Source organism: Urocitellus parryii, chromosome 3, assembly GCF_045843805.1.
Source record: "Urocitellus parryii isolate mUroPar1 chromosome 3, mUroPar1.hap1, whole genome shotgun sequence".
Taxonomy (NCBI): Eukaryota; Metazoa; Chordata; class Mammalia; order Rodentia; family Sciuridae; genus Urocitellus; species Urocitellus parryii.
In genome coordinates, this window is record NC_135533.1 from 143493855 (window position 1) to 143521532 (window position 27678).

At 41.1% G+C, this 27678-nt stretch overlaps 1 protein-coding gene across 1 annotated transcript in view; it reads right to left on the minus strand.

Annotated features, from left to right (window-relative positions):
• The window catches only part of Ptpn11 (protein tyrosine phosphatase non-receptor type 11), an 87148-nt gene that overhangs the window by 50332 nt on the left and 9138 nt on the right, over positions 1–27678 (minus strand). Inside the window, exons 2-3 of the mRNA XM_026412047.2 lie at positions 8832–8954; positions 1137–1331 (exon numbers count right to left, since the gene is read on the minus strand). Of these exons, the coding sequence (XP_026267832.1) occupies positions 1137–1331; positions 8832–8954 (318 nt within the window). The remainder of the gene's footprint in view (positions 1–1136; positions 1332–8831; positions 8955–27678) is intronic.

Consider the following 27678-nt stretch of genomic DNA (forward strand, 5'->3'; position numbering starts at 1 on the left):
TTTTAATGCATATCGGACTTGGAGTAGGGATGAAAGAATTTCCTAAACATATGAATTCCAGTGCCCTACAACCAGAGATAGCAACAAATGTTTCATTAAGTTTGAATAGGGTTCAGGAGCCTGCATTTTAACTAGCATGCCTGAAATAGAGCATCCAAGGTCATCCAAGAACAGACTCTGAGACAATACTGCCTAAGTTATTATGGAGAACACCTTAACAAAGTCACATTAATGATGTGGCTCTCCCCTCAGGGTCTTATTTAATAAGAAAGCAAGTGCTATGATAGCAGGTCAAGTTAGCAGCTCATCACTAAAGCAATGCGCTGAGTTCTTTTTTATCCACATTTCAAATGAAAAGAACAAAATATAGAAATAAATCTTATAGAGTTGGCTGACAGCTTTTGGCTTGAAGCTACAGTGGTAGCTGGAGAAAGAAATTATCAGCATTAGTAGCATTTACATAAAGATGTAAGTTGAAAAGACAGATCTGAAGATACACAATCTAGAAGACTAATTAAGAGACCCAAAATTTGCACTGAGTCAGAGAGGAGGCTGGGAGGCTGGGGTGTCCAAAAACAATACAATCAATACAAATAAGTCAAGCCCCTGCCACCACCCCTCCCCCATCAGCATTTGGTTCCCTCTAAGCTCACATGTTAGTGGATACAACATGGAAAGAATGGATGAAAAGCCAAGTCTCTGAGCTCTCTGTTTCTCCACTTCTGGGTTTAAACTGACATCTGTTGGTGGCATTGCTGAATAACTGGTCGGGAGCCACCACAAAGAAATGCTACTATTTTGACATTCCTACTATCGTTTGTTTTCCTTTAATCACTTTCAAAGATCATCAGCTGAAGTTTGATACATCTTAAAACTACTGCATATCCCAAGTGTCCAGAGGAACATATGACCCTGGCGAAGGAGTGGAACAGGATGGAAGCTTTTGCAAGGAAAGGGCGCTGACAGCAATTTTAGTCCTTTTTTTCTTACTTTAATAATATGTTAGGATTACAGCCAGAGGAACAGGTACCAACCAGCCTTTGGTATCATACAGACCCCGCAGACCCCAACAACATATTCGTGTAACACAGGCACAGGAGGGCTGCAGGCTTTGTGGTCACCAAGATGCCACTGACCTTTCAGAGGTAGGGTCTGCACAGTTCAGTGGATACTTGAGCTCAATAACATCTCCGTTTTTCTCTTTTAATTGCCCATGGTGCTCCATGTAATACTGGACCAGTTCAGCCAGGGTGGCAAACTTCTCCCCTCCGTACAGGTCATAGTAGTCACCAGTGTTCTGAATCTTGATGTGGGTGACAGCTCCATTTCTTCTAAAATAGTCCATTGGAAAGGGGGAAGAAAAAACAAATAACGATCTGTACTAGTAAAAAAGAATCTCATGTTCAATATTAGATTTCACCTAAACATTGAAACAAACCCCACCCATAAAAGGGAGTGAAAAAACTCAGTTGACCATCTCAACCCCAAGGGCTTTGTTTATTAGTTTCTGTACATTGTATACCTTCTACTTTGAATGACTTGACCCATTTAATTGTAAATATTAAGTGACAATGATTATTATCATCATTAATCAAGTACACATATAATTAAAGTTAAAATTAAACACACACCTCCCTTATAATCCTGCAAATCCACTCCTAAGTATTTTATCCCCAAAGAAATGAAGTTGAATAGGCACAAAAGACTTGATTAAGAATATTCACTGCAGCCTTATTCATAATAGAAAAATTTCAAGACTTAAATATTCACTGCAAAATTACATAAAAAAAAAGTAGTGGCTCACTCATACAATGGAATTGCACACAGCAATGAAAAAAAAAAAAAAAAGAAAGAAAGAAAGAACTTCCAAGACATACAATGTGAAGGAATCTCAAAAACATTTTGGGAGCTGGGGTTGTAGCTCCGTGGTGGAACACTTATCTAGCAAGTGTGAGGCACTAAGTTGATTCTCAGAACTGCATATAAATAAATAAATAAAAGGCCCATTGACAACTTAAAAAATACTAAAAAAAAAAAAAATTGGGGGGCGCTGGGGCTGTGGCTCGGTGGTAGAGTACTTGCCAAGTATGTATGAGGTACTGGGTTCAATTCTCAGCACCACATAAAAATCAACGAATAAAAATCAAGGTTCATTCACAACTAAAAAAAAATGAATAAATAAATAAAACAAACATTATTTTAGGCTGAGAGTATAGCTCAATGGCAGAGCATTTGCTAGCACACCCAAGGCCCTGGCTTCAATACCCAGCACTGCAAAAAGAGAGAGAGAGAGAAGCCAGACATATACTGTATGGTTTCATTTTTATGAAATTACACAAACAAATTGGCCTATGAGGATATAAATGAGAATAGTAGTTTTCTCTTGCGGGAAGGCAACTGGAAAGGGGCACAAAGGAGTTTTCTAGGTTGGAAATGTCTCCTATTTGATTGTGGAGGAGTATTGGATGCACAAACAAATATACTTGTCAAAACTCACTATAAATTTATGATACTATATGTAATTATATCTTTAAAAATTACTTTAGGGGCTGGGGCTGTAGCTCAGTAGTAGAGCACTTGCCTTGCATGTGTGAGGCACTGGGTTCAATTCTCAGCACAACATAAAACAATTAATAAACAAAGATATTGTGTCCATCTACAACTAAAAAAAAATTTTTTTAATTACATAAGGGCTGGGGGTATAGCTCAGTGATACAGCATATGCTTAGAATGAAAGAGGCCTTGGCTCTGACCCCCAGTACCACATACATACACACACACACAAACCCACATTAAAGACCCATATAATTAAGAGAGTTTCCAGTCTGAGATAGCTAATTTGTCATCCCCAAATTTTTCTAAAACTTGACATTTTGAAGATAAATACTCACTGAGATACCATTTCTCACCTGACGGGCAAAAAAAAAAAAAAAAAAAAAAAAAACTTGCCACATTCAACTGGTCAAGCTGTGGAAAAATCAGGCATTTTCATACACTGCTGGTGGAAATGTCCAAGCCCTATGGAGGACAATTCGGAAAAACTATTTCATACACCCTCCTCATCTCATTCCTAGGAATTCACCTGAATGTGTTATTTCCAAAAGCACAAAACAACATATGTGCCAGGTTATTATGTATATTTCATCAAGGCTTTATATACATATTTCAAAATATGAGAGACAACTGAAATATTGGAGACAACTACATTGCCATCTGTTGGAGATTATACAAAGAAATTAAGGAATATCCACACAATAAGTACTGTGCAGCTGTTAAAAAGACAAGAAAAATTACGAATATATAAGTGAAAATAAAAAACCGAGGGAAATATATTTAGTATTATACTTCAACTATAAAAATGAACATCATGTTACCCTATTACTATGTAATTTTCATGTTTTTATGTATCAATTTAAAATAAATTTAATTAAGATCATGGTATAAGCTGAAAATAATAAGTATATTTGCTTGTTTTTATGAAAATAAACACAAATGGATAAACCAGCAATTAGTGGAAATTTATCTACAGGGATGCATGGAGATAGTATGCAAGGGGTCACAGAGAGAAAAGTGAAATTTCTCAGAATAAATCTTTCTATATAGTTTTGATTTCTGAATTCTATACATTTCACAAACTCAAAAAATAAAATCAACAAGGGCCAAAAGGCTGAATACCAACAGAAAGAAATGAGCCAACCTGTGTAGTAAGTTCATGACAACCACGAAAATGAATTCCAGTAAGTTTTGAACACAGTACTTGTACCCTTAGTCTAAGAACAAAATGAGTCCAAAGTAATCTTGAGCTTACTTAAAAGGCTTGTAAAGAAACAACAGTGGAGCTGGGCACAGTGGCGAACACCTACAATCCCGGCGACTTGGGAGGCTGGGGCTGGAGGATCACATGTTTAAGACCAGCCTCAGCAACTTAGCAAGGCCCTAAGCAACTTAATGAGCCCTGTCTCAAAAAATAAAAGGGACTGGGGATGTGGCTCAGTGGTTAAGCACCCCTGGGTTCAATCCCCCCCCAAAAATGACAGTGGTATAGTAATTCTGAAAACTATTTTATATTATAGAACTGGGCAAATGAGGACACATATTAATACTATTGAAAACTACAGTTGTTGCTGCAGAAGGGAAATACAAATGCAGAATGGGAACACATGAGGAAGTTGGGCTGAACTGGAACTAACCATAAGAACACCTGGTTTCAAATATATAAATACTTACTTCCCAGTTGGGTCCATTCACTGTAGGAGCCTAGAGTAAGACATCAGGAATAAAGACACCCCTAACACTATAGTTTCTAAATACCCCACTAAAAGAATCAAGGTTTATAAAATAGGTGATCCTAGCGTCAAATAGAACCAGAAAGCAAGGAAGTAATTGAGACTACTGGGGAAATGTCAAAAGTTATAGGAGCAATACTGGCCAAAACTGGGGCATTTGGAACATTTAAAAAGAATGAGAGGGCTGGGGATGTGGCTCAAGCAGTAGCACGCTCGCCTGGCATGCGTGCGGCCCAGGTTCGATCCTCAGCACCACATACAAACAAAGGTGTTGTGTCCACCAAAAACTAAAAAAAATAAACATTAAAAAAAAAAAATTCTCGGGCTGGGGATGTGGCTCAAGCGGTAGCACGCTCGCCTGGCATGCGTGCGGCCCAGGTTCGATCCTCAGCACTACATACAAAGATATTGTGTCCGCTGATAACTAAAAAATAAATATTAAAAAAAAAATTCTCTCTCTCTCTCTCTCCCCCTCTCTCTCTCACTCTCTTAAAAAAAAAATTCTCTCTCTCCTTCTCTCTCTCTCACTCTCTCTTTAAAAAAAAAAAAAAAAAAAGAATGAGAGCCAGGCACGTTGGTGCACACCTGCAATCCCAGCAACTAGGGAGGCTGAGGCAGGAGGATTCTAAGTTCAGGACCAGCTCTAGCAACCCAGTGAGAGCCTGTCTCTAAATAAAATATTTAAAAGGGCTGCAGATGTGGCTCAGTGGTTAAATGCATCTGGGTTCAATTCCTGGTACGAAAGGAAGGAAGGAAGGAAGGAAGGAAGGAAGGAAGGAAGGAAGGAAGGAAGGAAGGAAGGAAGGAAGGATACCACTGAATTTAAAACACATTGGCTAAAAAGAAAACATCCTTAGGTATCATTATGGTTATACTCAAAAATAAAAAGGGGCTAGAGCTGGAGTGCAACTCAGTGGTAGAATGCTTTCCTAGCATGCAAAAGGCCCTGGGTTAGATCCTCAGCACTGAAAACACTAGGGAGACCTAGGGACTGACTTGAGTACCTCTTTACAGAAGAATACCAATGAGTAAATATTGAAGAAATAACAAATTTAAAAATAGTGAATTTTCAATTGCCAATATAATTTACACAGATAAAATTCATCAATAATAAAACTTACTACACAAAAATGTGCTAGGAGCCAGGCCTGGTAACATATACCTGCAATCCTAGCAACTCAAGAGGCTGAGGTAGGAGAATGACAAGTTTAAGGGCAGCCTGGGCAACTTAGCAAGACCCTGTCTCAAATTTTTTAAAAACAGGCTAGGAGTATAGCTCAGTAGTAGACCACTTACATGTAAGAGAACCCTGGGTTCAATTATTATGAATAGAAAAAGGTGATTTTTTTTTCAATACTGGGGATTAAACCCAGGGGTGCTTTACCACTGAGCTACATCCTCAACCCTTTTATTTTTTATTTTATTTTGACACAGGGTCTCACTAAATTGTGTAGGCTGGCCTTGAACTTGTGATCCTTCTGCCTCAACCTCCCATGTAGCTGAGATTAATAGGCCTGCACCACCGTGTCCAGTGGAAAAAGGTAACTTTTATAATGGAAAAATCTAGCAACACTATTACCTAGGTGACTAAACTGAATTCCTCCAAAAGATAGGACAAACATATATTATGTGCCCTCTGATGTGAAATAATGGGATGGACCCAACTTCACCTATTATTTGCTTACTAAAAATGTTTAATCTAAGTCTAAAACTGAGGAAAAAATCAGAAAATCCAGACTGGGGGACAATCTGTAAAATCAAAAGGTCAAAAACTAAATTAAAAAGGCCAGGAGAGGGAGTTCTTCTAGATTAAAGGAAACCAGTCACATGGAGTGAATGATTCTCAGTTAGCTATCTGAGGCCTTTAAGGATTTTGAACTGTTTTAAAACCTATTATTCACTGGTACGGTGGCACAAACCTGTAATCCCAGCAGCTCAGGAGGCTGAGGCAGGAGGATCGTGAGTTCAAAGCCAGCCTCAGCAATGGTGAGACGCTAAGCAACTCAGTGAGAATAAATAAAATACAAAATAGGGCTGGGGATGTGGCTCAGTGGTGTTCAATCCCTGGTACCCAAATAAATAAATAAAACCTATTATTCTCCATAAGTATGTACAATAACTATATGTTAATTCAAAATTCAAAAATTCAGGGCTGGAAGGTTAGCTCTGTGGTAACCTTGCCTAGCATGCATGAGGCCCTAGGTTCAGTCCCAAATTCTGCCCCACCCCCCAAAAAAAAGAAGTTCAGGGGGAAAAAATGCATATTATATACATTTAAAAAGAGAAAGAGCTGGGGGTGGGGGTTGTGGCTCAGCAGTAGAGCACTCACCTAGCATGTACAAGGCCCTGGGTTCGATCCTCAGCATCACATAAAAATAAATAAACAAAATAAAGGTATTGTGTCCAACTACAACTAAAAAATAAATATTTTAAAAAAGGAAAGAGAAAATATGGCAAAATGTTAACAGGTGAAAGGAGTATGGGTATTTATTGTATTCATCTTTGAACTTTTCTATAGATCTAAAATTTCTCAAAATAAAATTTCAGGGGAAAGAAAGAAAAAAACTAACAAACAAAAGCTGGTTCCACGGTGTGCCTCTGCTCACCAGCGGTGAGACTAGTTTACTCACTTAACCCCTGTGCCTCAGCTTCCTGTAAAATGGAGATAACAGTGGGGCCATGGGGGCCTAGCTCAGTGCTGGGGTGCTTGCCTAACACACGCTGGGCCCTGGGTTCAATCTCCAGCACTGCAAAAAGTGAAATAAAGCTGCATCACACTTCAGTGTAACTACTGAGGTCTCACTAACCCAGCCCAAGGTTTTTAAAAAAAAAAGATAATAGTGGTTCTTATTCACAGGTCGTTGTGAAAATTAAATAAAATGTGTAGTGTACTTGGCACAAGTATATGGTGTATATCACTCCTCAACACTGTTCGCTGTGAGCCTCCTCACTGCCATCACTGCTGTTACTCTAATTGCACCCAAACCATTACAGCTTAAATGTCACATAATGTCAGGTTACAAACCTGTGCTGAGGCCAGGTGCTGTGGTGCACACCTGTAATCCCAGCTACTCAGAAGGCTGAAGCAGGAGGTTCAAGGCCACTTATTGGCAACTTATTGAGAAATTTAAAAATAACTAGAATTTTGAAAAAAATTTTAAAGGTTAGGGGTATAACTAAATAGTAAAGCAAACTATAGTTTAAATTCTACACACACATGCATAGAAACCAACAGGGGAGGGGTTCAGTGGGAGGACATGTGCTTAGAATGCTGAAGGCATTGGGTTCAATTCCCTGCACATTAAAAAAAAAAAAAAAAAAAAAAAATTCTGTGCTGAGACAAGCCCAGGAAACTCACAAAGGCTTCTACCCACTCCTTATAGTAAAACGGAAGTAAAAGCTAGTGGCAGGGACTCCTCAAGAAATTAATCTATGCCAAAAAGGCACTTCCTGACTCTCAAAGAGATCCTAAATAAATTCTCAAGAACAGATCTTATTTTCCTCTGTATTTAAAAATAATATTGATAGATAGGGCTGTGGCTATAGCTCAGTAGCAAAGTGCTTGCCTAGCATGTGTGAGGTACTGGGTTCAATCCTCAGTACCACATATAAGTAAATAAATAAAAAGAAAGGTTCATCCACAAATTAAACTATATATATTTAAATAATATTGATTACAAAATCAAATTCATAAAGCAGTTCAGTTCTAGTTTCTAGAAGGAGCTAATGTAAGGAGAACAAGCACATAAGTGAAAGTCAACTGCTAGAAAAAATATCTCCCAACACCTGCTCAAGGAGATGTGTAAAAGGATGCTCAATATAGTTTTATAAACTATTTTTTAAAAAACTGAAAACAACCTACTGTCCATCACCAGGAGCCTGGATAAACTGGTATGCTCGACCATTTGAGTACAAAATCGCCATTAAGGTGAATAGTTAGATTTAAGGGCACCAGCATAGAACTAAAACAAAACGCTCTTAAAAGTTGCAAAATGGTACATACATTACAGAACTATTTCTACAATGAGCGCTGAAAACACACAAGCCAACTTCAGATGGTTCATACATGGTACAAACACAGTCAAGTACAAAAACATGTTCTTCAGGAAGGATCTATGCCAACCTCTGGATGGTGGTTTCCTCTGGAGAGAGAGGGAGGGAAACGGGACTGGGCAGGGGAACAAAGGGGACCACAACTTCCTCAGAAATGTTTTATTTAACGAAGGAAAGCCATCTGAAGAAACTTCACAGTCTTTTTCTCATGAAGGACTCAACAGTAAGGAAAGGGAACCTGCAGGGCCAGGTCCAAGACACAGGAGCCAGGAGCCAGCAGGGGAGGGCTGCAGGATGTGCACCGTCTGCCCCACCTAGGCTCGGTGGTCCCTGGGAAGGAGGAATGCCACCACCTCACTCCAGGATGCTCCAGCAGAGCCCCAGGAGCAGGCCAGGGTCCCACAAGGTCCCACAGCTGGCAGAAGGTGGCCTTCAAGCTCTAATGAGAACAGCAAGTGGCTTCAGCAGTGCCTACCTGGACTTGCAACTTACCGAACAGAAAGTGTGAAGTCTCCAGGGTTACTTTTACTGGGCCTTGCCAAAAAGCTGCCATCGACGCCTCTTGTCAACAGTAGATTTTCGGCCTCCACACCAGTGATATTTGGGTGAAACCATCTTGAAGGGAAAAAAAAAAAAAAAACAGTAAAAAACAAAGGCCTGTATCAGCTCTGCTCTCCACGCCATTGCAGCTGAGCTGCACGTGGGTGGCCAAGAGAAACAGGCACGGCGCCCCCTGCCCCTGCCCCTCGGCTGCCCTGCCCACCTTTGCAATCACAGGAGCCAGAGATCCTTCTGGCACAGTGGTAGGTAGGACAAGGGGCATGGTCAGTGGGACTGGGCCTGGGGCTATTCAGACGGCACACTAATGGGACCAGGCCCCAAAAGAAAGTCCACAGGGTCAGAAAATTGGTAGACAGAATGAGATTGGGCAAACAAGTTAGTAAATAAACAGATTATTTAATAAATAAGTAAACACATTGAGGGTAATGGGAGCCAGTTTCTCACCACTGAGGAAGAAATACAAATGTTACGAGAAAGCCAGAATAAACACTGAGCGCAAGACGGCGACTGGAGCTATCAGCGTACATTCTAAATGTATGTAAAAAAAACAAAATGGGGGGCTAGCTCAGCAGCAGGGCATGTGCTTAGCATAGTCAAGACCCCAGGGTTCAACCTCAGCACACAAAAAGGAAAGAAAAAGTATATATGCTTCTGTGTATATATGCAGGTATGTACACACACACACACACACACACACACACCCCCCAACACACTCTCCCAGCTCTCTGAAAAGCCTAGGAAGCAATAACACCCCAGTAGCAATCAGCATACCTAACACCCTCATCTGAGTTTTCTCACACCATTCTCCCATAAAAGGAAGGGCTCAAGGCTGATTCTAGGGCTGAGGCAGTGAAAGGAAGAAGATAAGTATAGAAAATTTATTGTGTGACAGTGCAAAAGCACTCCAGCCAGGAACAGTGTGCACGCCTGTAATCTCAGCAGCCTGGGAGGCTGAGGAAGGAGGATCCCAAGTTGGAGGCCAACCTCAGCAACTTAGTGAGAGCCTAAGTAACTTGGCAAGAGACCCTGTCTCAAAATAAAAAGTAAAAAGGGCTGAGGTGGGTGGTGGCTCAATGCTAAAATGCCCCTGGGTTCAATTTCTGATACCAGAAAAGAAAAAGAGTATGGCGGACAACTTGAAAGGCCTCCCACTGGCCAAAGTAGGGGCAGTAAAAACAAATTATAACCCATGAAGAAAAAGGTGCCCTGGAGAAGTCACACCAGAGAGGAGCAGAATGATGGCTGCAGGAGTTCCCGGTACCACCTGGGGGTTCGCGTGTCAGTTAGAGAAGATGAATGCAGTCCAGAGATGGATGGGGGCACGGAGGGAGCACAGCAGATGAATGTGCTGATCCCCAGAAATGGCGAAAATGGTCCACTTCAGGTTATGGATATTCTGCCACAACAAAAAATGACACACGGGAAAACTTTGCAGCAGAATCACAAACAATAAGTGTGGAAAGGGTGGAAGAATTGGAACATCACCATCTGGAAGTCATATTAATACTTCAGGAATCACTACTAAAACTAGTGGGTGAATATCTCAGAAAGAACAGGACATTCAATTGCCAACACAAAAAAATGAAACTAAAAAAGGAGGAACATGATATTGACAGCAATTTACTAGGAGAACCTCCCCACAAAATGCTTTTTTTTTTTTTTTTTTTGAAGGGAGGGATACCAGGCGTTGATCCTAGGGGTACTTAACCACTGAACCACATCCCCAGCACTTTTTTGAGACTGAATCTTGCTAAGCTGCTTAGGGCCTCACTAAGTTGCTGAAGCTGGCTTTGAACTCATGATCCTCCTGCCTCAGCCTCCTGAGGCCCTGGGATTACAGGTGTGCACCACCACTTCTGGCCAAAATGCTTATTTTTTAAAAATACTACCAGGCATGGTGGTGCACGTCTATAATCCCAGTGACTCAGGAGGCTGAGGCACAAGGATCCCAAGTTTGAGGCCAGGCTTAGCAAAGCCTAAGCAATTTAGTGAGACTGTCTCAAAATTTTAAAAAAGGGCTGCGAATATGACTCAGTGATAAAGCACCCCTGGGTTCAATCTCTACCAGGAAAAAAAAATGCAGTGGGAAAATTTCGCAGATATTTATCTTAAAGAATTAGTAAAAGTTATGAATTAAAATGACATTATGTCTCCTGATACAATACAATGAGAATACAAGTGTTGTCTCTGTGATATTCCTGCCAGAACTGTACTACCTGAATCTAATGATGAGGAACACCAGGCAAACCCCAAATAGGTGAGTCTACAAACTATTGGTGTGTACTCTTCACAAATGTCATAACCATGAATGCCTGGGATTGACGGGGGGAAGTATCCAGATTAAAAGTCAGTCACAAGATACCAAATGTAACGCAGGCATGATCCTGGACAATAACATGTATCAGAAAGAAAGGGGTAAAAGGGAAGAACATTTGTTTGTTTTGTCTTTTGTGATACAGGACATTACTGGAACAGTCTAAAAGGGGTCTAAGGATTTGACAGCAGGACTATTCTAATGACAATTCTGATGATGCACTGTGATTATGCGACCAAGTATCCTAGTTTTTAGGAAATACACACTGAAGCATTTGGGCAATGAAAGATCATGTCTGCAACTTATCTCAAATGGTTCAGGGAAAAAAAATATATACATAGTACACACACACACACACACACACACACACACACACACACATATATATAGAAAGTGGGAGGCTTGGCAACATGCTACATTGGCGACTGGTGTATCTGGGTGAGAAATAAACAGAATTCTCTGCATCTTTTGTGTAGCTTTGAAATTATTTCAAATACAATGTTTTTAAAAACACACATCTATCCTGGGTGGCATTTGCAGCAAGATTCCTTCAATGATTTCAAAAGTCACCAAGAATTGGAGTAAGAGAGTAATTTCTAATGTCAAATTATTCTAAATTTTTCCAGGCTAATTCAATGCTTCTCAATACTCCCAGGAACCTAAGTCAATATTAAATGTAGAGTCCCAGCACTCACAAGCAAATGGACTTTCAAGAAACTCTCAACAAACACTGGCCCAATTAGACTGCTTCCCGACAGTGGAGGAGAGGGTACGAGTGGGAAGAGCTGTCCCACAACCTGCAGGGAGGATGCAGAGAGCCATGGGGACTCCCTAGAAACAACACACCAAAGCTCCATGCTTACTAACCCCATGACCTGGGCAAGTTCTTTAGCTCTTTCTACCTCACATTTCTCCTCTGCAAAATGACAGTTCTTTTTAAGAGGAAGCAGAAGGCTGGGGTTGTAGCTCAGCAGCAGAGCATTTGCCTAGCATGTGCAAGGCACTGAGTTCAATTCTCAGCACCACATATAAATAAATGAATAAAACAAAGACCCACCAACATCTAAAAAATATATAATTTTTTTAAAAAGAGTAAGCTGAGAGCTGAGGCATACTGACGCACACCTATCATCCCAGCTGAGGCAGGAGAAACTCAAGTTCAAGGCCAGCCTCAGCAACTTAGTGAGACCATGTCTCTGAAAGAAAAAAAAAAAAAAAAGATCTGGGGATGTGGCTCAGTGGTAACATGCCCCTGGGTTCAATGCCCAGTATACACACTCCAAAAAAGAGTGAGCTGAGAATCCAGGGCATAAGATATACCCCAGTAATAGAGCACATGCCTAGCATGTGTGAGGTCCTGGATGCAATTCCCCAACACAATGGGGGAAAAAAGCATGTTTACACTGCTACATGAGATAAGAAAAATTCATACAGTGGACTATTACTCAGTCATAAAAAGGAATGAAATACTGATAAATGTTATAATCTGGATGAACCTTGAAAACATGTCAAGTGAAAGAAGGCAGACACAAGAGGACATACATTGTATAAATCCACTGATATGAAATATCCAAATAGGCAAAGCCACAGAGACAGAAGTAGGACAACGCTTGCTTAGGGCTGAGGGGTGAGAGAGGATGAGAGGGGTAATGGCTAAGGGATTGGAGGTCTCTTCATGAAATGAAAAAATGTTCTCAAATTGTGGTGATCGATACGTGAATATACTAAAAACCACTGACTGTAAACTTTAAATGGGTGAACTATATTGTATGTAAATTATACTCATGCAATCTAAGAAAAGAATTATTTGAGATAATAGAAGAGAAGGGCCTACTAAATTTATTCCTGAAGCAAACACAGAACAACTACTGGGGCATCTAGGCACTGAGGACGTCCAGTTAGCAAAGTCTCTGCCCTCAGGGAGCTTTCTTTATAATGGGAGGAAAGAGAAAATTTAAAAAAGGACAGATAAGCAGATGAAATGTCAGATGATGCTCTAACAGGAATGAGACCAGGTGAGGGTCAGAAGTGGGGAGAGGAAGTGGAAGCTCCTTAGGCAGGTGGCCAGGGGGCCTGTATGGTAAGGCAGCAGCTTTCTCCAGCACTGGGGGCCTCCCACAGGCTAGCAGGCACTCCACCCCGGAAGGCAACACCATATATCAGAGATGTGGAAGGAGTGGCAGCTCCTGCAGACACTAGGAGAGGACCACCCAGGCAGAGGGGGAAGCAAGACAGGGAACAGGCAGGGCACAAGCAGAGCACGGGCAGACCAGGCCTGACCACTCAAGCAGGAGGCAGTAACACTGGAGCAGGGCAGACAAGCACAGGGACAGGAGAAGCCAGGGAGGCTACAAAAGGCCCGAGAGGGCACTGCCAAAACCCAGCCTTTATTTTTTGTGAAATGGAAAAGAACTACAGGGTCTAAGGCAGAGCAGCACCAGGATCTGACTTCACTTTTAAATGACCCTTCAGGCTCCTGTGTGAGAGCAAGGAGAGAAACACACCGAGCAGTGGGAAAGCCACCATCCATGGTAATCCAGGCGGAAGGCAGAGATGCTAAGGACCAGGAGCCGCATAGCAGGGGGGGAAGGAGCGCACATGGGACTGCGCCACCCCCACCCACAGGACTGGTGACAGATTTCATACACGGATGGAAAAAGAAACACGGGGGCACAAAGAACTCCTAGGCTTGGGGTCAGGCAACTGCAAGGTGGAAGGTGCCATGCGGGGAGATCTGGAAAGCCCAATGTCAGGCCCTGTATGTGTGAAATATGTGCTGCCCAGAGCCCTCCAGGAGTTTAGGACACAATAAGCAGAAAGTGTTGGGCACTGTTAATGTGCATCATAATAAATACAACAAGTCATCAGAAAATGCAGGAATCCACACTCAGTCTGATTTTGACATCCGTGAAGTTTATATTAACTAAAATTTATTTTTCACTTTTCCTGTGGCATCTTAATAGAGCTTTGGGAGGTTTTCAAACATCATTCTGATGAACTGATTGTCTTTAAGAAAGATCACAAGGCTCAAGTCAAAAGAATAAAATATTAGTTTGCCTTGTACAACCCGTGAGAGCTAGTCAGAAGATCCAGACAGATTTCCCACAGGGAAGCCGTGACCTCAATCTATCTGACAGCTCTTAATCCAGCCCCCAGGTCTTGTGCATGCAGCACAAGTTGTGGCCACCTCAGCCAGTCCTGCCCCGGCTTCTTCATCTGCTGTCCCCGCTAATGTCCTCACAGCTCCAGGGAATAAACAGTGGCAACCGAGGGCCTCCAGGTATTTACAATTTTCCCAAAAGTATAATGGAACTCCAGGCTACCCACATAAGCTAATTAGTCTACCCACATGAACCAATTAAAATGTCAAATCTCTTTCCCTTTTGGCTTCAAAACATCCATGTTAACCTCGTGTGACAGTCTGAAGCTGAGTGGCATATATGCCTTCTACTAGGAGAAAAAAAAATGGAAAAAATAATATTGGTATAATCTAAGTTTGAGGACCAGCTCTTTCAGAAAACAGAGTTTGACTTTAAAAATAAATAAATAAATAAAAAGACAACCCTTCACTGGGTGAAGGGGAACACAACTCTGGCCCCAGGCTATTTCAGTTCAAATCCCAGATGTGTGACCCCAGGCTAGTTATTTAAGCTCTCTACTAAGTCATCTACAGAATGGGGACCATAAAAGTACCTATATCATTTTACCAAAAGAGAAAAATAATGAGTTAGTACTGCGTGTAATTGTTTGTGTGTGTGTGTGTGTGTGTGTGTGTGTGTATGTGTGTGCATATTATACGTTATGGTGCAATAAGGACTGGAACAGTGCACAGGACAATGGTAACTGCCTAAGTTTCCCTCTCCCCACATAACCTTCAAAAACAACACAGGGTGGTAGGGGGTGGGGAGCAGTGGTAGAGCACATGATTAGCACGAGGGAAGCCCTGGTTCAATCTCCAGAACCCAAATTTAAAAATAAAACTACACAAAAACCAGGCCCTAGCTCGGTGCGGGGCCACAGGACTATAATTCCAGTGACTTCAGAGGCTGAGATAGGAGGATCACAAGTTTGAGGCCAGCCTGGGCAACATAGCAAGACTCTCTCAAAATAAACATTTTTTAAAACGCTGGACAGGTACAGTTGTGTATGCCTGTAATCCCAGCAGTTTGGAGGCTGAGGCAGGAGAATCAAAAGTTCAAAGTCAGCCCCGGCAATTTAGCCAGGCCTTAAGCAACTTAATAAGGCCCTGCCTGGGGATATATAACTCAATGGTAGAGTGACCCTGAGCTAAATACATAGCACCAGATTTTTTAAAAAAATATTTAAAAACCACAATGTAAGTAGTATGCAGAGAATGCCCAAATTTCCAAAATATTCCTAAGTATAAAAAAATATCCCAAATCTCAGTGAGAGATTTTTCATCTTCCCTCTGCAATCCTTGGCACCAAGCAAGGACATTCTGAGAAAAACTGCCCAGGAGAGAACGGGGAGCTCATATGAGGCCTAAAATTGCTCCAAAATTTCCTCCAGCAGGACAAAATCTACCCAAAGGGCAAGAATACTGAAAAAGCTTCTAGTAGCTCAGAGCCCTGTTTCTAGAGAAGGGGCACGATTTTAGGGGGAAAGAATAAAAAGCTCTACAAATAAATTACAAAGCCAACAAGAAATGAGTAATTTTTCTAGGTAAATGCGGATTACCAAAACTGACCTCATTTAGAGAGAAAAAACTTAGAACAATTTCTACAGAAAAATAATTTTAGAATTATCCCACAGGCTGGGAGTGGTGGTGTACGCCTGTATCCCAGCAGCTTGAGTGGCTGAGGCAGGAGAATTACAAATTCAGAGTCAGTCTCAGCAATTTAGTGAGACCCTAAGCAACTCAGTGAGACCCTGTCTCAAGAGAAAAAAAAAAAAGGGGGTTGGGGAGGGGGCTGGGGTTGTGGATCAGAGGTAGAGCACTTGCTGCTTGCCTAATATGTTTGAGGTACCGAGTTCAATCCTCAGCACCACGTGAAAATAAAATATATTGTGTCTACCTATAACTTTATATATAAAAGGGTTGGGAAAATGGCTCTGTGGCTAGGTATCCCTGGGTTCAATACCTAGTGCAAAAAAAAAGGGGAGGGGGGTGAATCGCTACTTAACCTTGGAGCAAGAAAAGGCTTTCTACAACTCAAAATTTAAGGGCAATAAAAAAATTGATAAATCTAGGATGCCAATTTTAACATTGCCTTCAACTCAATTGAAGAAAAAGTCACTGAATGGTAAAATCTCAAGGACTGAAGTCAGTTCTAACCTCCAATTTGAGGGTCTTTCAAAAGTGTTCATTCTCTGGGAACCAAGAAACAGATCCAACTTCATTCTAAGGTAGACAATTTACAGCCCACTGTCCCTCCCAAAGTTCAGTTCTCATCTCGGCCTAAAAATCCTTCATCTATAAAAATAATGACATCCCAAGACTCAGAAAAACAGCCATATCATTAAATCTGGATGCAGTATTTCACTCTTCCATCATTTACTCGGAGTTTCTGTGTTTTGTTTTGTTCTGGAGTTTGAACCAGAGCCTCAAGCATACTCAGCACATGTTCTGTCTACATCCCCAACCCTTACTCATATTTTTCAATCTGCAAGATAAAAACCCACCTACAGAGAGAAACATCAGGAAAATGCTTCCGAAGAACACATTTTAAAAGCAGATATGAGCACACCTATAAATCTCAGCTACTCAAAAGGCTAAGACACAATGTTCACCAAGTTCAAGATCAGCCTGTGCCACCATACTACACCCTGTCAAAAATAAACTTTCATCAATATGAAATGACTCTATTAGATGATTATGTAATATTCTTTATCTTGAATCTTTCCTTAGCCTGATATTATTGGTACCATCCCAAAATCCTCCTTTGCCTATGTTTGATTTATTCTTTGTCATTATTCTGGGTCTGCTTGTCTTTTCTGAGCAGAACACAATTGGATTTTTCTTTTTAATTCCACCTGACTCGGCCATTAATTGGGGGACTTAATCTGAGATCACTGACAGCTTAGGTTGGTCTCATAACTGCCAACTGTTTTCAACTTTCAACATTCTGCCTTTTGCTATTTTGCTACTTCATTGACTTGCAGGCAGAAACCCGGTTTCTAATTCTAACATGATTTTAATTCTTTTTAAATTATGAAGATGGATATTTTGTAGCACTGCAAACATATCCTAAAGTAAGCTTATAACTACCCATTAATGAAGGAGATAAAATGTTTCCTCCTCTCTAGGGAAAGTGAAATCTCCCTACTGCTGCTCTCTCTCTCACCAGCCCGCCTCATTATTAGCCTTCATCAAATGAAATACCATAAGCCCAGCTATTGCTGTCTCCCCACCTAGTACCGGGGACTGAATCTAGGGATGCTCTACCATGGAGCTATGCCCCCAGCCTCATTTATTTATTCATTTCTCAAATAGCCCCCCCTTTTAGAGCCCTTTTTACCTTATTTAGCCCTTTCTAAAATCATTTTGATTCATTTATTATAATGGTTCAGAAAGGTAAGAAAGTCAAGAAAAAACAAACTTCCTTTCAGATATTCAGTTGCATGGGGCTGGGGATGTGGCTCGGGCGGTAGAGCGCTCGCCTGGCATGTGTGCGGCCCGGGTTCGATCCTCAGCACCACATACCAACAAAGGTGTTGTGTCCACCAAAAACTGAAAAATAAATATGAAAAAAAATCAATGAAATGCCTTAAAAAAAAAAGATATTCAGTTGCACTTCTTGTCAGAAGTAACTACATAATCTTTTTTTTTTAAGAGAGAGTGAGAGGAGAGAGAGAGAGAGAGAGAGAGAGAGAATTTTTAATATTTATTTTTTAGTTCTCGGCAGACACAACATCTTTGTTGGTATGTGGTGCTGAGGATCGAACCCGGGCCGCACGCATGCCAGGCGAGCGCGCTACCGCTTGAGCCACATCCCCAGCCCCTATCTTTTTTTTTTTTTAATTGTAGGTGGACACAATACCTTTATTTTGTTTATATATGTGTGGTGCTGAGGATCCAATTCAGGGTTTGACACATACTAGGCAAGCGCTCTACCACTGAGCCACCACCCCAACCCTGCTTATTTTGTGTTTTGAGACAGGGTCTCGTGGAGTTGCTTAGTATCTCACCATTGCTGAGGCTGGCTTTGAACTCTCACTCCTCCTGAGCCACTGGATTACAGGTAGGTGCCACCACACCCAACCACAGCTGTCTCTTAATCTTTAAGAAATGTCCTATGCTATCAGGTACAGTGGGGCACCCCTATGATCACAGCAACTCAGGTGGCTCAGCCAGGAGAATCACAAGTGCAAGGTCAGCCTGGGCAACTTAGCAAGACCCTGTCTCAAAATAAAAAATAAAAAGGACTGGGGGTGCAGCTCAGTGGAATAGAGCGCCCCTGATTCAATCCCTACTACCCCCCCCAAAAAAAGTCATGTATATATAAACATATGCCTATGTATGTGTGCATGTGTGCATATACACTACTCCCTCCACACCCACCTGAGTGAAACACAACCACACACACAAAAATGCACACAAATGGGATTCTCCCGATACACACCCTAGTTTCTTCACTTGCAAAGCTTTGAAGGTCTTTCTTTCCCTCACATCTGGCATGGGTGAAGGAATGGGCCTGTCAGAGGGATGGGTGGCTGCGAAATAAAAGCTGTGAAAGTAACATATCAGAAACTTCAAAGAAGAAGAAATATAGACAAAAGGCAAGAATCTTTTTAAAGCATAGGCAGACTAGAAGGATCTGGCTATAACAAAGAAGAAGCCTGCCGCTTGCTTTCTTTATTTATAATGGTACAAATCAAAGGGGATCAGCAGGTATAAGGTTTCAGTCTGACGGGAGTCTTGTTTCCGTGTTTGTTTCTCAGTATGGCAGGGGTCTTGCAGTAAACAGGTATCTGGCGTTTGGTTCTTGGTGAGTTACCCTCATCTCTGGGGCTGTGTTTGAACTTGACCTGTGAGCTATGTCAGGGTGCCAACGTGAGTCGGGGCATTCTCAAACCAGTGGGTACAACCTGAGAGTTCCCAAAACAGTGATTTCCCTGCCTGATGGCTCGAACATCGCTCAGTTCACACCCAGCTCTTCTATGGCCCCCAGCAGTCTTTCTGTATCAGTACCCACTTTGTAATGGCTACACAACCTTCCATTGTACAAATGTACCATCCATAATCATCCCTATTAGAGAGCGCTTGTGAGTCCCAGATGCTTGTTAGTACAAATATGCAGTACATGTGCAGAACATATCCTGTACAATCATCTTTACACACATTTACATACATTAAATTTTAGTTGTAGATGGACACAATGTCTTTATTTTGATTATTTATTGTAATGTACCAGACCCAGTGCCTCACATGTGCCAGGCAAGCGCTCTACCACAAGATACACCCCATAGGTTACTGTGTTAGAAATGCTTTACTTAGATGCATAATTTTCCATTTTGACAAATAATGCCAAACTGCCCTTGAAAGAAAGAATTTGCATGTTAAACCACCTTTTCTCTCACTTTTGCCAGTGCTATTTATTATCAAAAATTTTTATCTGTGTCGATTAATGAAAAAATGATACCATTTTATTATTTTTTTAAATTTAGCCTCTTTATTTCTTTATTTTTGGTTTTGGCAATGCTGATAACAGAACTCAAGGCCTCGTGCCTGCTAGGCAAGTGCTCTACCATATGCAGCCCTCACTGCATATTTCTTTTTAAGAATGAACTCTTTTTCATGTTTTCACATCACTTATTTTTCCTTTTCTGACTTGTCAGTTTATCACTGTTCATTTCCTATTAATATTTTCCTTGTTGACTTGTAGGAACTCTTGAGAGAATCAGAAAATTCCCCTTTATTATAAGTGTGGCAAGTATTTGTCTTAGCTTTTTCCCCTTCTTACTGTCTAGGCTATTTTTTTCCCCGACAGTAGTTCATCTGGCATCGTTAAATTATCAGAGTTTTCCATGATGGCTTCTGGGTTTCCTGCCATGATTAGAAACTAACTTAGCTCACTGCATTGTTGCGCAAGGGAAATACATTAATATATGTAAAATGCTTAGCATGAACCAAATCTTCAATTTCACCTTTGGAACTAAGAAGTTTGTTTTCAGGCATGAGAAAATATTTAAAGTCACAGGTTTTAGCTGGGCCTTCCAACATGTGGTCCCTACTGAGTCTCACGCTCTGATGACCTCTCTGATTTCCTCAAACATGCCACATGTGGCCTTTGCTTGTGCTTTTCCCTCTGGGGGCCCCACATTCAATTCCCTACCCCACCTTCTCAGTGAACCCCTGCTCCCACAGCACCGTGTGTGATCGATTCCTACAAGTGCCAGGTTAAAGGCTGGACTGGCAGTTCCATGAGGACAGAGGACACACCTAGTTCTTCTCAGTATACCCCACCCCCCTAGCTACAGAGTAAGTTCCTTAATAATTATCTGTCGCTAGAAGGGAAGGAAGAGCAGCCTGCGGGCACGCTGTCACTGCTCTCCCACGTCCACACAGTTTCACATCTCCAACCCGTGGCGTCAACAGGGCTGTCAAAGATGCCTCCTCCTCCCATAGAGGCACCCGCTCAGGAAGAGGCAGCCAGCTGCCGACACCCCAGGCAAAGGCTCTCCTCAGCTAGGTCCCCAGTAGTTCTTTGACAAAATAAAATGGTTACTGTTATATAGTCGCTTCTTACTGGATTTATGGTGCTAAGGAGGAATCGTTTCCCCACTTGTACACCACTGCGGGAATTGTAAGAATTTGGCAAGTAAAGATCTTGGGCCCCTGTGCATGAGGCAATAGCTTGCCCCAAACCTCCCCATACATTTGGGAACATCAAATTTTTATGTTTTAACTAAATTAACACAAGTGGGGGAAAGAACTCTTTGGCCACTTCTCTTCACCTCCAAAACCAGGCTGGTGCCCTGGCTGCACTTGATCCAGCTTCATCCTCGGCCCCTTGCTGTAAAGGTGCATGTTGGCAAGCACAGTCACCAATGTAGGCACCAAATAACAAGGGCTGAGGTTCTTTCACAGGACAAATGGCTGAGGTAGATGACAGTATAGCAGATCCCGCTTAAAGCAATGGAATTTTATATTTATTCTGAAGTAACTGGAAAGTTCTATCATGCTGAATGGTAGAGGAAAAGAACCAAAGTCATAAACACCTCTACATAAGTCAGCAACTATTCTACCGGGTGACTATAAACCGTTTGGTTGTAAACTTCAATTTATACAAAGAAAAAAATATTTCTATTAAGTGCCTTTACAGCAACTACAACAAAAAAATCACACATGCATTCTGAAGGTTGTTCAATTCAATAAAGTCAATAAGCATGCACATTTTAAATAAATATATGCCTTTTTATTTAATAACATGAGTTGCATTTTATAAACACTGAGTAAATCCAGCTATCACAGCACGGAAAACATAAAATATTGGGTTACCCATCCCTTCCTAATTTTTTTTCCCCAGGGGAGACAGGTGCTATGAGGGATTGAACCCAAGAGTACTCTACCAATGAATCACATCTATATGTCTTTTTGTTTTATTTTCAAACAAGGTCTCACTCAGTTGTTGAGGCTGGCCTCAAACTTGCCACCCTGCCTCAACCTCCTGAGTAGCTGGGATTACAAGCATGTGCCTGGCTTTAGTATACTTCCCCTCACCCCACTCCCGCACACCACTCCCCAGTATCTGTTTTTAAAAACCTACTACCAGTCAGACTCAATGACACATACCTGTAATCCCAGCTACTTGGAAGGCTGAGGCAGGGTCCAGGCCAGATTTTGTGAGACCCTGTCTCAAAATAAAAATTTAAAAGGGTGGGATGGTCTGGGGTTGTGGCTCAGTGGTAGAGCACTTGCCTGCCTAGTATATGTGAGGCACTGGATTTGATTCTCAGCACTCATTTAAATAAATAATTAAAATAAAGGTCCACCAACAACTAAAATATATATATATATACATACATACATACATACATACATATATATATATATATATGTGTGTGTGTGTGTGTGTGTATGTGTATGACTCCAGGATGTGTAGAACAACTGTCCTCAGGCGGCTCCTGACCTGAGTGACTCTGTGTAGAACAGCAGCTCTCAGGCTCTGCATGCCTTCAGTGAGTCCATGATGTGTAGAACAGCAGTTCTCAGGCTGTGCCTGCACTAGTGACATCATGGTGTACACAACAGCAATTTCCAAGTGGTGCCTGACATGAGGGACTCTATGGTGTAAAGGACAGCAGTTCTCAGGCTGTCCCGTCCTGAGTGACTCCATGGTATACACACAGCAGTTGTCAGGCTATGCCTGCAGTGAGTGACTCCAGGGTATTAGGACAGCAATTCTCAAGCTTTCCAATCCTGAGTCACTATGTGGTGTGTAGAAAAGCAGCTCTCAAGCTGCTCCTGCCCTTTGTGACTCCATGGTATGTAGAAAATATATATATACATATATACACACATACATACATATATATTATATGACCTGGGGATGTAGTTCAGTGGTTAAATGCCCATGGGTTCAATTCCTGGTGCAAAAGAAAAAAAAGAGGGAGGGTGCTGGGGATGTGATAGAGCACCCCTGGGTTTAATCCCCAGAATTATAAAAATTAAACAAATAGCTACTGCTATAGCCTTAAAAACTATAGAAGTTCCAATACGCAATTAGCAAACATAATAAAGATTAGATGAGGCAAAAATCATCAATAGAAGCTGAACTGAAGGAGAAAGAAAAAATGAAGGACCAGAGTATTTATACAGACTTAAACTATCTCCCTGTCCATTGCTTGCAAGGGAGAAAATAGACAAAATTATATAATGCAATTATACATTGGGAAAACACTGCAAGGAATATTATTATACATTGTACTTCTATAATGGAAAAAATGGATAAACTCTTAAGCACATGATTAAAATTAAAATCATCAACAGACTTCATGTACATCAGGACCTGATACTCGGAGAACGACACATCACCTACACAGTACTCTGGTTGAGAATGCTGAATCTAACAATGATGAAACATCAGACAAACCCAAAACGAGAGCTCAAGCAGGGCCTGGTACACACATTATAGTCCCAGATACTGGGCAAGGAGGCCATGGTAGGAGGATCACGTAGGTGCAGAAGTTTGAGGCCAACCTGAACAACATAGTAAGATCTACCCCAGGAGAAAAAGGGGAGATTGTCTATATTTTAAGAGTAAATGGTTTATATTTTTAAAATCACTGCCATAAAAGACTGCAGAAATATTCTAGATTAAAGAAAACAACAACTAAATATAACCGGATTTAATACTGAAGAAGGGGAAATGCTATGAAGGATATTTTTGGGTCCATTGACACAGATAGAATACTCAAGATTAGACAAAACTATTGTTATCATTAATAAATTTACTGAAGTCAAAAAAATAAAGAGAATAACTATATTATTAGAAAATATACACTGAAGTATTTAGGGGTAAAGGGTTCAGAAAATGTTCATATGTTCAGAAAAAATATTATATATCTGTATACACATATAGAGTAAGAAAGAAAGAAAAAATGATCAAAACAAATGGGATAAGATGTTAACACTGGTGAGGCTTGGCTTGGTGGCACACTCCTGTAATCATAGTGACTTGGAAGGCTGAGGCAGCAGGATTTTAAGTTCAAGGCCATCCTCATCAACTTATCAAAGTCTTAAGCAACTTAGCAAGACTCTGTCTCTAAATACAAAATAACTGGGCTGGGGATGTGGCTCAAGCGGTAGCGCGCTCGCCTGACATGCGTGGGGCGCTGGGTTCGATCCTCAGCACCACATAAGAATAAAAATGTTGTGTCCACTGAAAACTAAAAAAAATAAATAAAACTATTCTTTTTTTTTTTTTTATACTGGGGATTGAACCTAGGAGTACTTTAGCACTGAGCCACATCGCCAGCCCTTTTTATTTTTTATTTTGAGACAGGGTCTCACTAAGTTGCTTAGGCCCTCATTAAGTTGCTGAAGCTGGCCTCCAACTTGCGATCTCCTGCCTTAGTTTCTTGAGTCACTGGAATTACAAATCTGTGCCACCACACCTAGCTCCATATACTGTCCTTATTCTTGTATCTTTTGTCTAGGTTTGGAATTAATTCCAAATAAACCAGGTATTTTGCCATAATCCCACCTACTTGGGAGGCTAAAGCAGGAGGAGTGCACGTTTCAGGACAGGCTGAGCAATTTTGCAAGACCCTATCTCAAAATAAAAATTAAAAAGAGCTGGGCCTGCTGCAGTGGCACAGACATATAATCTCAGCAGCTCAGAAGGCTGAGGCAGAAGGATGGAAAATTCAAGGCCTGCCTCAGCAATTTAGCAGGACCTTATGCAACTGAGTGAGACCCTGTCTCAAAATAAAAAATAAAAAAGGGTTGGGGTTCTGGCTCAGTGGTAGAGTACCCCTGGGTTCAATACCTAATACCACCAAAAATAAATAAAATTTTTTTAAAACCTTGTAAATTACATAACAAATTATAAAATTTTAAAGCCTTATAATTATAAAAAATAAGATTTCTCTATCCTTATATTACTCCAAACTCTTTTTTCAGTGTTTATTAACTGGCTAGGATAATAAGAAAAAATTACACATGATGCCTGGTTAAAATCACATCTACATCTAATTAATGTTTTGCCTGGTGCCAGCAGGCAGGGTGAACTTGCCTGGAGAGTGATGGTAATAAGTGCTGAAGCTCTTGCTAGGGAGTGCACAAGGCCCTGGGTTCAGTCCCAACACTAAGGAAAAAATATAATGATCAAATAAAGAAATCCAACTTTTAACCATGAAATTCTGCTATTTGTTTTTTTTTTTATTTTTTTCAGAGTTTTTTAATATTTATTTTTTAGTTTTCGGCAGACACCACATCTTTGTTTGTACGTGGTGCTGAGGATCAAACCCGGGCCACACGCATGCCAGGCGAGCGCGCTACCACTTGAGCCACATCCCCAGCCCACTGCTATTTGTTTTTGAAGTGGGACTTGAAATTCAGCCGGTTCTCACTCAGGCATATTTGATAGAATAACACTCCTAGAGTAACCTGATGATACCAAGAATGTAGAAGCTGCTGAAAGGCAACTTGCAGGGCTGTAGGTGAGGCCAGGCAGGCGCCACCTCACCCATCAGCAGGATCAGCAGCGGGAGATAAGGGGTGGTCGTCTCCTTACCCTTTTATTAAAGGAACAGCATTATTTCATTTACAGCTTATAATTACACCAATCCTGTTATTAAGAGCAAAACAGATGAGAATGATATCTTCAAGGGAGAGAGTAACTAGCATTTAGCACACAGGCTGGACACAGCGAGGGCTTAATAAGCATTAGTTTCACAGTTGTTATGGTTATCGTTGCTGGTGCATGTCATGTGGGGTGGATAGTTCCCATGCCTAATTATGTTGGTTTCACACAGGCCATCTTAATGTACGTGTCATTTAAGTTACACTGCCTGTTCATAGTTAACTTCCTCATGGCTCTGGGGCTCTCTCTCTCTCCATTATGTCAAAGGACATATAATTAGAAATTGGAGTTTCCATGCCGTAACCCCTCTCCATGAGCTTGAACATATTTTAAACTCTCCTTCCTCAGCTATTTTTCCAAAAGGCATTTGAAATTACCAAAATCTTCTTCCCAACTAAATGTCTAATATTTGTGTTCAACCACTGACAATTTTGTAATTGGCAGCAGGCTTATCACTACAAAGAGTAGTCAGAATTAATTCAAACCCTGAAATTTTAGTTAGGGAAAGTAGAGAAGAACATGGAGTTATTGGAAATCTGCATCTATAGGGCTGGCCTCTAGGATTATGAGCATTTAGGATATTAGCTACAAAGGAAAAAAAAAAAAAAAATCCCCACCTCTGTCTCCCACCTAGCAGAAATTTGATACAAGGGCTGGGGATGTGGCTCAAGCGGTGGCGCGCTCGCCTGGCATGCACGGGACGCTAGGTTTGATCCTCAGCACCACATAAAAATAAAATAAAAATTGTGTCCACCGAAAACTAAAATAAATAAATAAATAAATAAAAAGAAATTTGATACAATAAGGATTAGACTAAAAATCAAACAAATGAGCAAAAACTGTCATGTTTTGTGACATTTTGTAATACATCTGTATCTGTATTACCTGCAGGGAGGGGGGAAAGACAAATCAAAATGACTCCATTTATCAACAAGGCCATTAATACAATGAGCCCAGACAGGATGAAAAGATACAAATTCCAGTCCTCACCACATACACGGTGGGTACTTAACAAATGGCTGTTGACTGAATCAACTTGAGGACACAGAGGCATGCAGCGGGTGTAGCTCAGTGGTAGAGCATGTGCTTGGCATGTGTGAGGCCTTAGGTTCATTTCTCAGTGTCACCAAAAAATTAAGACTTGTGAAGAAGAGCCTCAGGTCAAGGTCTAAAGTGGGCTTCAGGACCTACTACACACAACCTCTGTGTTGAGTAGGTTTGATGAAGTGAAAGCATGAGTTGCAGCTGGTGTGGTGGCACACACCTGTAATCCCAGCAACTCAGGAGGCTGAGGCAGGAAGAGCACAAGCTTGAGACTAGCCTCAGCAACTTAGCAAAACGAAAACTAAAGGGGTTGGGGATTTAGCTGAGTGGAAGAACACTTGCCTAGCACGTGCAAGGGCCTGAGTTTGGGCCTCAGCCCTGGGAAAAAAAAAAGAAAGAAAAGAAAAAAGAAAAAGAGATAGTTCTGGGGATGTAGTTCAGTGATAAAGTACCTCTAGATTCAATCCCCAGTACCAAAAAAAAAAAGGGGGGTTTACAAACCCAAACTACCTATAAGGAAGTCACACCAAAAACCTAAGTCCCTGGGTGGGAGTGGGGGAAATAAATCAGCGGTAGAATATCTGCCTAGATGCCCAAGGCCCTGCAAAATAGCAATAAAATAAATAAAAATACATAAATCCCTGATTAGCCAACATAGATTTTGCAAAGACTTTGCTTTTTGAGGCTAAGAACTTATGTGAGGTTTTTTTTTTTTTTAACATTTATTTTTAGTTGGAGGTTGACACAATACCTCTATCTTATTTTTTTAAATGTGGTGCTGAGGATCGAACCCAGTGCCTCACGCACGCTATGCAAGTGCTCTACCACTGAGCTGTAACCCCAGCCTGAGTGAGATTTTTTAAATGCTGATGAAACAAAAGGAAAATCCAATGATGCTGAATATTTTGTTTTATCTATGCATCTCCCTCCCCCAGTGATGTGGGGAAACCGTCAAGCAGGCCAATAATTTCAGGAACTTAAAGCTGCTATACTAAGAAGCTGCTGAAAATAAAAAAATTAGAAGGGCTGGGGATATAGCTTAGAGGGAAATCTCCCCTGGGTTCAGTCCCTAGCACCAAAAACCAACAGACAACAACAACAACAAAAAGCTAGGAGTCCAAAGTCTAATACCTGTTTCTTGCCTATATAG